This window comes from Arachis hypogaea, chromosome 1, assembly GCF_003086295.3.
Source record: "Arachis hypogaea cultivar Tifrunner chromosome 1, arahy.Tifrunner.gnm2.J5K5, whole genome shotgun sequence".
NCBI classification, from domain to species: Eukaryota; Viridiplantae; Streptophyta; class Magnoliopsida; order Fabales; family Fabaceae; genus Arachis; species Arachis hypogaea.
This window is the reverse complement of record NC_092036.1, coordinates 94,813,211-94,826,613: the sequence shown is the minus strand read 5'-3', so window position 1 is coordinate 94,826,613 and position 13,403 is coordinate 94,813,211. Positions and strand designations below refer to the sequence as shown.

Genomic DNA, 13,403 nt, shown 5'->3' with positions numbered 1-13,403 from the left:
GTTGACGTTGTTGGATGCAGCAGGTGTCCCATTATCTGCCATTGTTGGTTGCAGTATCAGTCGTCGGCGTCTGATGAGTTGGTCCGCGTTGGTTGTGCGTGGAGATGGTTGTGTTTTGAGATGGTTTGATTTGTGAAGATATTTGACTAGGCTAGCTGTTGCCCGGTCAAAAAGTTGGGTCTGCAAACACCTTTCTTAGAGTCTGAAGACGGTCAGCTCCATCCAGGCAGGATGCATCACATGCGTTTAGAATTGCACCGGTTAGGCAACCACGGGTGCCGTCCAATATTCAAGCCTTTGCAAAGTGCTTCCTAAGATAGCAAAAGGTGACCTGCCATTGCATGAGGTCAGTTTTGCTAGAGTGTAGCGCTCAGACACGCAGTTGTGCATCATGATGGGTATGTCAATCACGTCATATCAAAAACGTAAATGCCCCTTAAATACAGAAATATATAAAACAACTTATTAATCAATATCGTTTAACAAGGAATAACAAGAGATTACTTGACAATAAGATAATTACATAATTACATATGAATTATTTTTTTCGAAATTTTTCATAGAGAAAGATTATAACAAGCAGAGAAAACGGATCACATATTTAATGTTGATGGTTTAGATCGTCAGCTAACAGCTACATGGTGTAAGATGCATCCGGCCCGCGGTTGGGGGCTATAATCGACCGTTCCGTGCCAAGTTGGCGTCACAGGTGTCAGTCAACAAGAAGGCTGTTGGGATGCGAGGACATGATGCCATTAGCAGAGAGGTGAATATGAACCCTCGTTGCGCATTGCTATTTCAAAAGCCAGTCTTTTACTCTCCCCGTGAACTATTGAACACACAATGCAGGGATCCTCTTCCATAAGCTCGTCCTCCGTCGATACACCGACGCCTCGATGTCACTGTGGCGTGAGGTCGCCAATCAGAACCGCTTGGAAATGTGACTATCCGGGCAGAAGGTTTTATGGATGTTCTGGGTACGGAACCAACAGGAAATGCTCGTTTTTTCAGTGGTACGATCCAGAGCCCCCGGCTCGTTACTCCGATGTCATTCGCAGGTTGCTAGAAATGAACGAGGGCATTAGAAGCGAGAACACGGAGTTGAAGAAGACAAGACAGGAACTCCTAGACGAGTTGCGTTCTTTGCAACAGAGTTTGCATGAAACAAGGGCAGATCTGGAGGCCGCCATTTCAGCCTCTACGGCCATGGAAGACAACATGCTGGCGAGTGTCGCGACGACGAGGAGGCAAGGTGTTTTGATCACCGTGCTGATATCCGCGATCATTTTGTTGGTTTTTTTACCGATCAAGATCGCTTGTTGAGAAGTTGGGTGTTCACGACTGGAAAGCATAACTAATTCAAAGGATTTGTTTAGCCTTAATTGTAGCGTGAATTTGATTGCACTGGTACTGTCTCTTCAATCTAATAAGATAATTTTCTGGCTTGTTTAAGTAGTTTGTCGGCCGGATCGTCCAGTTGACGAGCGATTCGCAGCAGCGGGTTCCATAACAGGAGTCTCAAATCAGGACCATTCGTGCTATACTGGACGCAGATCATACCGCAATCGGAGCCGATAACAGTCCACCATCCGCGGGGACCCAGTTGTTCTGGCATTGGCACGACTTCTCTTCCTCCGCCTACACAGTTCACAATACAAAAAGCCTGGGTTGAACCGTACCTCTCCGGGTCACCAATCTGGAGCAACACCTTACGGTGTTTTCCAATGTTTGTGAGCGTGTTGTCTCTCCTAAATCTGTCAGAAGACAGTCGGACACGCCAGGTTGTGCTTGCGGTTCTGAATCTCGCCGCCGTCTTCGGGTCAGTTCGAGTGAAAATCTCCATCAACAGATCGTCTGGAAGGATCTGCTCACCCATATCAGCCAACACCATATTCGATGTTGCTTTTCTTTTCTTATTTATTTTTTTCGTTCAATGCCGTGAGTTAGACTCGCCACAACAATGGCAATCGAGTAGATGGAAGCGTATATTATACAGTTTCCACATTTGCTATATTATATAGTTGACGAGCGCGTAGCGTTGGGCATCATGGTTAGTCTGACTATCTTGTTCCGCGGGCAGTCTTGAGCAGTCACTCACTTCACATCAAGAGACGTCAATTCCCCTTAAATAAAATAAAATATTAAACATCATTTTTCAAGAAATATCGTGATATTAGGTGACAATAAATTCGATTTATTCTAAATTCAAAGAAGATGAAACGGAAGAGTCCTGCAACAATACCAAGGAAAGCTTTTTTAAATTTTTGTCCGCGGTTCTGGGTCAGCAGATCGCCCCGAACCAACTCAACAGAAGTGCTCCGCCCGAGTCCAAACCCAGTCCCCGCACCCGCTCCAAATGAGACCCGACCATACATCAACCTTATATTTGCTCGTCGTCCTCCTACACGCTGTGTTATCCCACTACTGTCGCTCCTTCGGCTCACCTGGGTTTGATGCATTATAAGAGGAGGATTTGGGAATTGATGGGTGGGGCTGTATGATCTGGATAGTGTTAACGGGCTTAGCCAATGAACGAAAGAATGAATATATATATGCAGTAAAAATAGTGATAAAATGATAAAAAAAATACTTAGAAGGAATATATGCAGTAAGTTTTTCAGATGTAATATTGTCTGAAAATGTGGTAGAGGATCAATACTTCCATCAGATGTTTCATTACGTAAAAATGGTGAGACTTGGAACATTGAGTGAGAATGACGGTGGAAGGCCAGTGCTTCTAGCAGACATTGAGTGAAAAGGGTGATGAACGGTCAGAATTTCTCATAGAGTCAAAAAGGAAAGTAGATTTTTTTGTTTTAAAATTAATTTTTTTAAGTAATTGGTAGAGTGAGTTCTCGAGAAGCAAGAAGTCGTATATTTTTACTTCTTCGAAAGGCTGCAAATTAACTTTTTGGGAAGTTATAAGCTTTTTTTAAAATATTGCCAAACACAGAGATTATGACTTTTCATAATCCAAAAGTTAAAAAAGGTAGCTTCTGCTACTTCCCAAACGGGCTCTTTATGTTATTCTACATTGGGGTTTAGGGTTTAGGGTTTAGGTTTTAGGGTTTATGGTTTATGGTTTATGGTTTAGGGTTTATGGATTTGGGTATAGGGTTTAGGATTTATGGTTTAGGGTTTGTGGTTTAGTGTTTATGGTCTACAGTTTGGGGTTTTGGTGTTTAGGGTTTATGGTTTAGGGTTTAGTGTTTACGGTTTAGGGTTTAGTGTTTATGAGTTATGGTTTAGGTTTATGGTTTAGAGTTTAGGGTTTATGGTTTAGGGTTTAGGGTTTAGGATTTGTGGTATAAGGTTTAGGATTTATGGTTTAGGGTTTATGATTTATGGTATAGAGTTTATGCTTTATGGTATAGGGTATAGGTTTTATGGTTTAGGATTTAGGGTTTAGGGTTTAGGGTTTAGTGTTTAAGGTTTATGGTTTATGGTATAGGGTTTATGGTTTAGGGTATATGGTTTAGGATTTATGGTTTAGGGTTTGTGGTTTAGTGTTTATGGTCTACGGTTTGGGGTTTGGTGTTTAGGGTTTATGGTTTAGGGTTTAGTGTTTAAGGTTTAGGGTTTAGTGTTTAGGAGTTATGGTTTAGGTTTAGGGTTTAGAGTTTAGGGTTTATGGTTTAGGGTTTAGGGATTATGGTTTGTGGTATAGGGTTTAGGATTTATGGTTTAGGGTTTATGGTTTATGGTATAGGGTTTATGCTTTTTGGTATAGGGTTTAGGTTTTAGGATTTAGGGTTTAGGGTTTAGGGCTTATGGTTTAGGGTTTATGGTTTATGGTATATGGTTTAGAGTTTAGGTTTTAGGGTTTACGGTTTAGGTTGTAGGGTTTATGGTTTAGGGTTTATGGTTTAGTATTTATGGTCTATGGTTTATGGTTTATCGGTTTAGGGTGTATGGTTTGTGGTTCAGGGCTTAGGGTTTAGGGTTTAGGGTTTAGTGTTTAGGGTTTAGGGTTTAGGGTTTAGGGTTTAGGGTTTGGGGTTTACGGTTTAGGTTGTAGGGTTTATGGTTTAGGATTTAGGGTTTAGTGTTTATGGTTTAGAGTTTAGGGTTTAGGGTTAGAGTTTAGGGTTTAGGGTTTAGGGTTTAGTGTTTAGGGTTTAAGGTTTATGGTCTAAGATTTAGGGTTTATGGTTTATGGTATAGGGTTTATGGTATATGGTTTATGGTTTACGGTTTATGGTTTAGGGTGTAGAGTTTATGGGTTTATGGTTTAGGGTTTAGGGTTTAGGGTTTAGGGTTCAGTGTTTAGGGTTTAAGGTTTATGATTTATGGTTTATGGTTTAGGGTTTAGAGTTTAGGATTTTGGGTTTAGGGTTTAGGATTTAGGATTTAGGGTTTAGGGTTTAGGGTTTAGGGTTTAGTGTTTAGGGTTTAGGGTTTATGATTTATGGTTTATGGTTTAAGTTTAAGGGTTTAGGGTTTAGGGTTTATGATTTAGGGTTTGTGGTATAGGGTTTAGGGTTTATGGTTTATGGTATAGGGTTTATGGTTTAGGGTTTAGGGTTTAGGGTTTAGGGTTTAGGGTTTATGGATTGGGGTTTAGGGTTTAGGGTTTATGGTTTATGATTTATGGTTTATGGTTTAAGTTTAAGGGTTTAGGGTTTAGGGTTTATGATTTAGGGTTTGTGGTATATGGTTTAGGGTTTATGGTTTATGGTATAGGGTTTATGGTTTAGGGTTTAGGGTTTAGGGTTTATGGTTTAGGGTTTAAGATTTATGGATTGGGGTTTAGGGTTTAGGGTTTAGGGTTTAAGGTTTATGGTTTAGGGTTTATGGTTTAGGGTTTAGGATTTAGGGTTTATGGTTTAGGGTTTATGGTTTATGGTTTGGGGTTTAGGGTTCAGGGTTTAGAGTTTACGGTTTAGGGTTTAGGGTTTAGGGTTTAGAGTTTATGATTTATGGTTTATGGTTTAAGTTTTAGGGTTTAGGGTTTAGGGTTTAGGGTTTATGATTTAGTGTTTGTGGTATAGCGTTTAGGGTTTATGGTTTATGGTATAGGGTTTAGGGTTTAGGGTTTAGGGTTTAGGGTTTATGGTTTAGGGTTTATGGATTGGGGTTTAGTGTTTATGGGGTTTAGGGTTTAGGGTTTAGGATTTAAACCAAAGAAGAAAAAATTATGCTGAACCAACTTTAGTTTTTGGTCTACTAAAAAGGACACATGTCCATCAAATCTTCAATCTGAAATTATTTCCAACGGTCATTTTCCAGGACTTCATTGGAATGGCCACCTAAAACTAAACCCTGTGCTTTATGCTTAAAAAATAACGTAACCAGATTCGTGGGCAATGGTGCTCATAACCGGGAGAGAACTAGATGCTACTAATCCGCGCACGATAGTGGAAAGCAACCTCCGCCACTAATTTCATCGTGATGTGCACGAGGTGAAACTTTATGATGCGCTGACCTAGAGCATGGGTAGCTGCAGACGAGCAGGTGTATATGTCAATTCGGGGTATAGGACAATACGCTTTGTATAGATATTTATGCTTTAAACAAGAATGGCACAACTTTGGACAAAAGGTTAATACGTACGCTGGGAAGGGAACCGGATAGCTAAAGGAAGCGAATGTATTAGCCATTTTGGCTTTGTCCCATCTCCCAACGAATGCCTTTTGACGGTTTACTTGTGTAGGAAATTCAGCATTACGCCCATCGCATATATAGCTCGCAGTCCCATGCCTCTACGATATAATGAATTAAAATAATAGGGGGGTGGGGAAGGCATGGTGTGACTTAGCGCCTAAGTGGAGGCCTGTCGATAGTTTTGGATTGATTTGACCGCAATGGTCACAGAATAAGTGATTGCAAAAGAAAATTTTATAGTATAGTGTCACTCAAAACTTTCACTTTTGGATACGGAACAGACCATAAAACGAGCCCAAATAAGAACGTACCATACGAGTGAAAGATTTGTCGCAAATTTGACGATTACAACAAATATCCGTGACTCCATCCATAACACCCGAGTACCGTTAACATAGACGCATCACATTCCGTAAACGGAGGACAAAGCTGTTGGCATTTGCAAGTTCCTTTGCAATTAAATAAACCCACCTACCGTGCTAAACCATCAATATTCGAAACACAAAAAAAAAAAAAGAAAAACAATGGGCGACGGTGAAGCACGCTCGAGCTTCGACGGTGACACACACAACAGGTTAGACAAGTTTCATTTATGACTTTTAGAATACAACAAAACGCAGTACGTTGCATATGCATGGTAGACGAATATTTGCATTAACAGTCACGTACGGGGTACATGCAGGGACGTATGCGAAGAGGTCCACGACGCAGATACAGTTGAGCAGTCGCAGCCCCGGCAAGCGTCTGAGGTAAATCTTCTGCTCAGGTGTACTTCACACATTCTTTAAACAAATAACTTATTTGATTTTGGTCTTTTTTTTATATGTAGCTCCCCGGTGGACCCAAAGCTGACTGCGAAACCTCAGCCGAAGCTCCCCAGCCGGATGATGTTAATGCGGTCAAATGTGACCAGATCCAGTCGGAAGAGGACTGGTCGTTTCCGAAGATCGGTCTCATCGTCAATGACTTGATGAGGGGCCTCGTGGAAAAGGTTCAGGTTAGGTTTTACTCCTTGGTCATGTATGTAACGTGTCATGTAGGTGTTCCTGATCCTAAACTGGTTTAGCTTATTCTCCGACAGAGGGATCTCAAGAAGGAGACCGACAATGCAGCTGCGGCAATCTCCGAGAAAACCATCGTGTTGTTGGATTCCGATGGGGAGATGGATGAACAGTCAACCCCGCAGTCCATGAAAGTTGCATCTAGCATCGCTAGTAGAACGCCGATTGTCCTAGATTCGCCTGAGAATAGTACTCCACTCCTTGCAGGAACCGACAACATCATGAGAAAGTTGTTTTGCACACCACCATTGGCAACAAGGAACACCAAATGACAATGTTTCGGTGATGGAACTGACAGTTTTATGCGATCTGGTTCCAGCAAGGGGTGGAGATCTGATGGAAAAGTCTGCCTATTCAACGAGCAAGAAGGTAACTAATCGGTAAGTTAGTTTATCGAAAACTGCGCTAACCGACTGATCTTTGACAAACATGTGTCGTAGATGAGGTTCAAGATCACTCCCGCCATGGACTTTAACAACCGACAGTCGGCCTTATTCGCGTACGTGTTCGACGGAAACCTTGATCCATGGTAAAACTCGAGCTTCGTTGTATTTAAACCCGCTTATCGCGGTTATTTTAATTCGTTAACACTTTCCTCTGACTATAGCGAGGAACTTGTCCGTATTGGAGTCAAGTCCGTGGACAGGATTGATTTACACAGCTTACTACCGGGAAATGACGTTGATGACAAGGTATGGCACCTGTTTACGCTTGTTTTGAGTAGGAAAAACACATATATGGCATCGTGAGACATCATCGGGTTTTTTTGTTTATTTTATATTTTTTGCTATTCTTCGTTACCAGATCATCCATATGGTTGCCATGACTATGACCGGTGCTGGGATCCTTGCCACGTCGCCCGCGTACTGGTGCTTACCGCCGTCTGTCTCGGTAAGTTAGCCATCATCTGGCGTTGGTACTCGATATGAATTATTGCGCCGTTAACGGTCGTTGACAGTCATCGACACTCTGAGATTTATAGAACATAACATATTTAATTCGTCAATGTTGTCTGTGCAGGATGATATATTGAACGGAGAGACGACAGAGCTAATGCTCAACCGTTACACGGAGAACTGGATGAGGCCATTCAGATTCCTTGAACTTGTCTGTTAAAGGAGAACTATTTGTTCATTGAAATCTAAACCACGAACAAGTGTCTTCAGTGGATTAACTATACGTGTTTATTTTGTGCAGATTTATGTCCCCATGCAGGACGCGCTGGGCCACTGGTTTTTTATGCTCGTGTATCTCAAAGACAGGGCAATTTACAACCTTGATTCATCACCGAACCAGTTCGAGACGCTTCACCGGGAAGACTGGATCCGGAAAACGGTTACCTACAACTTTGATTGTAGTCTTTACTTTAATTTGGCATACCGTGCAACAATTTTGGTTGTAGTATTTAGTTTTAATTTGGCATACTGGCATAGCATGCAACACGGCATACATAAAAGCGTTCTAATTTATATTCCATGGTTCGTGCAGGCAAGGGTCTTGTACAACGTGACACAGGCAGCTTACGAGAAGCACTTAATGCCCTTACTAAGCAACTTCGGAGATTTTCCGATAAGAAGCCCCATAGGGATACCAAATTGTGGGCAGAGGTACGTTATCAGCAAGTAAAACATGCATGTATCACAGTGATGCTTTTCACGGGTTATCCATAATACATACTGACGGTTACTGTCTATTCATCGGATCAACATTCAGCATGAACTCAGGGATATGGGTCATTGGGTGGCTCAACATGGGAGACAAATTCAACCCGATCATGGACGGGATTGTAAGTACGCTCAAATAAAAATGGTAGATTACGGCTATTATATTATAGGGGCACAATAAACCCGATCGTTTACCATTTTGCAGTTACGGGAGAACGAGATCAGGGCAACAACTGCGGTGAACCTGACCAGCACACCATTCAACAAACTCCGGGACCGTATATTGGGCAAGACAGAGTTATGGAGGATAAAAACAAAGAAGAACACCTAAGTCGACTGCCTGGTACTGCGTTGGATACATGGTTCAACCAGCTGTGTGGTGATTCAAGTTTATGTTACTCGCAAATTAAGACTTTCTGTGTTTACGGCCTTTCGTTTCATGTTTCGTCTTTCATGCATGGACGCCTATTGCAATTTCCAGGAATGATTTTCTTTAATTATATTTATACATATGAATGCGACGATGATTAGTTAGAATATAATTTAGTTAGATTTAATTTTAACGCTCCTAGCCATCAACTAAATACGCACCAACGTGTAACGACAAATCTAATAAATGCCCTCAATTAATAATGTTATTTCTATTTACAAGGCAAGTTCGTAGAATCCTTTTTTATTTTTTTTAAAAATAAAATGGATTTCGCCAACGAAATGATGCGTGAGTTAAGTCTGAGGGAATTGGATTCCAAAGGGCGACACTAAACCATAAATATACTAGCATTCTTACCCTCAACACTACTGGTCACTGGATAACACCGTGTGAAGCATATACACTAGCAGGCCCCAGTCCAACGGAAAGTTATAATGGAGCGTTTCTCTAACGCCTTCAAACTACCCCGCGACGTTTGGTTAGCCATAGCCATTAAAGTCGCGACGACATCGATTGAGGACCTGTGCATGTTCCGTATGACGTGTTGCGTTGCGCGCGATGTAGGCGACGAGGATACTGTGCTCAGGATGGTTGTCATACCACCTCCGCATGACATGAATTGGTTGTGGATACGGGACCCTATTAGGCGAAGATTTTTCGAGAAGTGCATTGAGATTGGTCACCCGGAACTTCATTTTCGGGAGGCGCTGCGGGAGCTCTACATACGACGTAACCACGCCGTCGGATGGGGAATGCTACAAAATGTAGCAAGGAATGGGTTGGACACTGCCAAGTACGCACTTTCAATGGAGTTGCTCATCCGAAGGGACGACAACGATGCCAAAAAAGAAGGTTTGGAACTATTTCGCACGCTCGAAGCGGGTAACTTACTCCCTGCATGTTACTCGAGTTGCTTCGCAGTCCTCACAATTTCTTGGCCGGATGAAGTCCAAATGTCGGAAAAGGGAGAAGAACATACGGTATGTGACTCGACCAGATGCTTGACCCGAGGCCACATGGGTCTTCTCTATGACTACGGCCGAAGGGCGGCAGAGCGGGACTCTATCCACGGTGTCGGAGGCGCCGACCATATCCGGTGCATTCGCTGTCGCGCCGACTACGAGGTAGAACGATTCGTTGACATAGCTAGGGTTTAGAATTGTTATGCATATTAAGTTTAGGATTGACATATAATATTTCGGTTTAGTATGGACGTATAATATTAGTTTTGGTATTGAAAATTTGAAATATCGTGTAATCAATGCTTTGTTTTTTATATATCCATTATGTAAATATTTGTCAGTGATTTATTTTAACTAGCGATTATCTACTATATTACCATACAAATGTTCTTTAGCTAAACCGATACTTATTATATATAGATATAGTAAAATTATAGTTAACCAACAAAAATTTTGAACAGTGTCTAAATAATGTCAATTAATATGATTAAAATATTAAACTTAATTAATACCATTAAATTCTAATATAACAAAACATAAAGAGCAAAAAAAAACTGGGAATCCCCAAGCGACGAAATGGAAAAAACGGAACTTAAAAGGGAAGTTATTGACCGGTTAGTTAAAAAAAATTAACATAAAAAAAATATGAATACAAGGGACGTGTTGGCTAAGGAAGCCGTGTGTGAACCGACGGGAAACTGAACCGGCACGCTCCCTAAACGACGTGATTGTAGCTGAGTAGGTGTAGATGCACGGTACACAACCGATGGGATACCATCGCACACGGCACCGGGTGACTATGAAGACACCGTAAACAATAGCCATTGAGATAACTGCTTGGAGCCTTTCTGTTATCCACTACTTACACATAACCGACCATTTATCTATCGTGTGAGGCGCTCAATACAAAGGGAGGAGATGTATCATCCGATAGGCCCGGCCAACCTTCCCCACGATGTATGGACCTTAATTGTCGGAAGGACCGCAGCACAGTCTGTCAGGGACTTGTGCAGTCTCAGGATGTCGTGCACCGCTGCACGTAATGCAGGGGAGGAGGATTTCGTTTACAGATGTGCCAATATTCCAATTTGGGACCAACGATGGTGGAGTGTGAGTCCCATGCACCAGCCGGGAAGAAACTTCTTAGCGCGATGCAGGCAGAGCGGGCACCTGGAAGTTCTGTTTCGATCTGCTGTGTCTGACCTTTTCCTAGGCGGGTGTCGTTTTACGGGGATGGAAATGCACGTTGTCGCAGCCCAGGGCCATCTGGCAGCCCAGTACACAGTGGCGATGGTGCTGATGCTACGCGACGACGCCGAGTCAAAGAACAATGGCTTACAAACATTTCGTGGGCTTGAGGCGGCCGGTGCCCTAACAAACTGCAAATTGGTGTTCCGCGGCGTTGTCCAGGGACGTGGAGACACCTGCGTCGCCTGCCAAGGCTAAACGCAGAGAATCAAGTCTGTTCTTCGCATGCATGTCCAAGCCGTGGAAACATGGGTGCTATTTACCGCCATCAACGCTATGGAAGAGGGTGGGACGTAAACGACGGTGATGGAGGTGCTGCTCATATTCCGTGCGTGCATTGTAGGGCTGATTATGAATTGATCCTGTTTGTCCACCTCTTTGACTGATGGGATAGAATTGGGTTCTCAATATTTTTTTGGTTATCCTATGTAATATATGTATTATCACTATTATGTAATAATTTTTTCAACTGTTTGACTCGTTTTGGCACTGTTTGACTCGTTTTGCCATCATTTTTATTTTTGTGTTTTCTGTTTAGTATTAAAAATTTAACTTATGGAAAATACAATTGTTCCCCCTTACTGACCTCACATTCGGTGACTCTCCATTGCATAGCCAAGTAATCATTTTTTTATAAGATCAATGCAACTCCCGTCTGGCACGTTATTCATAGCAGTCCATAGACCTTCAGCCCTTCCTGTCTACTCTAACGTCACATTACCAAGATTTGCATTTATTGCGAATTTTGCGCAATCGATACAACATAAGTTTCTCCATGCTTTTTCTTCGTTTATCGATAAAACCACCAGGTGCATTATTATCTTCATTTTTTCAAGGAATAGCATACATACATTAGTTAACCACATTAAAATGTATTAATTTATTTATTATTAACTTAAATTTTGATTTTCATTAATGTATATCAATGCACAAGTCCGTCACAAGTCATAACCATTCATCAATTCCTATAATCCTTATCTTTATCCATAACCTCTGTCGGGAGAAAATTCATTGCTTCAAGAGCCGTTGTCGTCTACTAAACCTCCCGGTCTTCATCCGACAAAATGTCGCACGAATCCCTCGACGACCACGCCATTAGTCCGGGCGATCTCGAGGAACCTCCGACCGCAGACCTGATCAACACCCTCCAACAGAGGATGAGGTTTTTGAGTGATAGTCTTCGTAGGACACAAGACGAAGCAAGGACGGCGAGGATCAAGGCAATCACCGCGAAAGTCAGGGCGAGTATCAGGAAGCATCAACTGGATCAAGGCCGCCGGTTGGAAAAGAAGTTGCGCACGGAGATGGAACAACATCAAACCACCATTCGCGAACTGGAAGACAAATCAAACGTTTTGAAGCGGAAATTGCCGATCTTCGTCAAAGGGAACAGCAACAGATGGCACCGTGGCGTGAAATGGAAGGCAGGCTCGAGGTTGTGGAGATCAAGGTAGGTTTATTGGTCCGCCAATTGTATGGTCAACCTGCGGCAACGGCAGACGACTCTGACTATCGGAAACCGCCGGACAGAATGGAGACGATGTCGGGGCTATATGACCTACGGCATTTATCTTCCAAGTCTTTATTTGCTGTGTTTCCGTATTTCTTTAGCTGTTCTTTTCATGTTTTGTATCCCCTGCGTAAAACTCGGTTTTCTTAATTATATCTAATAAAGGCAGCATTTGAGTTTTTTTTCTTTCTTTCTATTTTCGGATGAAGCTATGTAGTAATACATGATCACACAGTAGCAACATGGCAGACACGTAACCTGCTTTGACGCTGCCCTCTGTCCAGGCCCTAGACAGCAGTTCCATCCCAATGCCACGGCGGGCAATCAGAAAATACTCCGTCAACCCCTGTCGGAGTATAGCATCCGCAATTCCTGCTTCAACACAGCGACCGATACTCTCCGGCCGGTCAAGGTAAAATAAAAAGGACAATAACGGTATAACACGCATCGTCAGTATCGGCCAAGAAAATTTTAGATATTATATTATACACTGACATTAGTTAATTTTTACGGCTTAGCGCGTAAATCGTTTCGTTGCCCAACATTATGGTTAATACCGGATAATTAGTACATTTAATTTATGTACTTAGACCCGTATTTATCTATACGTACAATTAGAAGTGGCTTCCTTTTGCCAAACGCCGGTGGGCAGTCTGGTTTTCATTTTCCAGTTTGCCTAGATATCCGGAAATGAGAAATGAGAAATGGGAAATGGGAAACGTGAATAACATTTTTGTTGTTTGCAAATTTAATGGAGCTCATCGATAATCGTTATTATTGGAAAGCATCAGATAAAACAATTAAATACATATCATATTCTGTAGATTATGGAATATTAAACCGATTAAAAACCGTAAGTGATCACATCAAATTAAGTTATCGAATTAAATGGTAAATTTTTTATTTTCAGTTAATTGCATTCAT

General features: G+C 42.0%; 2 protein-coding genes across 2 annotated transcripts; both read left to right on the top strand.

Moving 5' to 3' along the window:
* Positions 1 to 9,193: 9,193 nt before the first annotated feature.
* On the top strand, positions 9,194 to 9,916 carry LOC140183722 (uncharacterized). Its single transcript, XM_072232474.1, has one exon. The coding sequence runs from the start codon at positions 9,194 to 9,196 to the stop codon at positions 9,914 to 9,916; it is 723 nt and encodes a 240-aa protein (XP_072088575.1).
* Positions 9,917 to 10,741: 825 nt separating this feature from the next.
* On the top strand, positions 10,742 to 11,167 carry LOC140183721 (uncharacterized). Its single transcript, XM_072232470.1, has one exon. It carries the CDS (start codon positions 10,742 to 10,744, stop codon positions 11,165 to 11,167), a length of 426 nt encoding a protein of 141 aa, XP_072088571.1.
* Positions 11,168 to 13,403: the final 2,236 nt, after the last annotated feature.

What these genes read in the sequence shown, in the direction of transcription:
- LOC140183722 (XM_072232474.1), top strand. Translation starts at nt 9,194, where the DNA reads ATGGAGCGTTTCTCTAACGCCTTCAAACTACCCCGCGACGTTTGGTTA.
- LOC140183721 (XM_072232470.1), top strand. Translation starts at nt 10,742, where the DNA reads ATGTCGTGCACCGCTGCACGTAATGCAGGGGAGGAGGATTTCGTTTAC.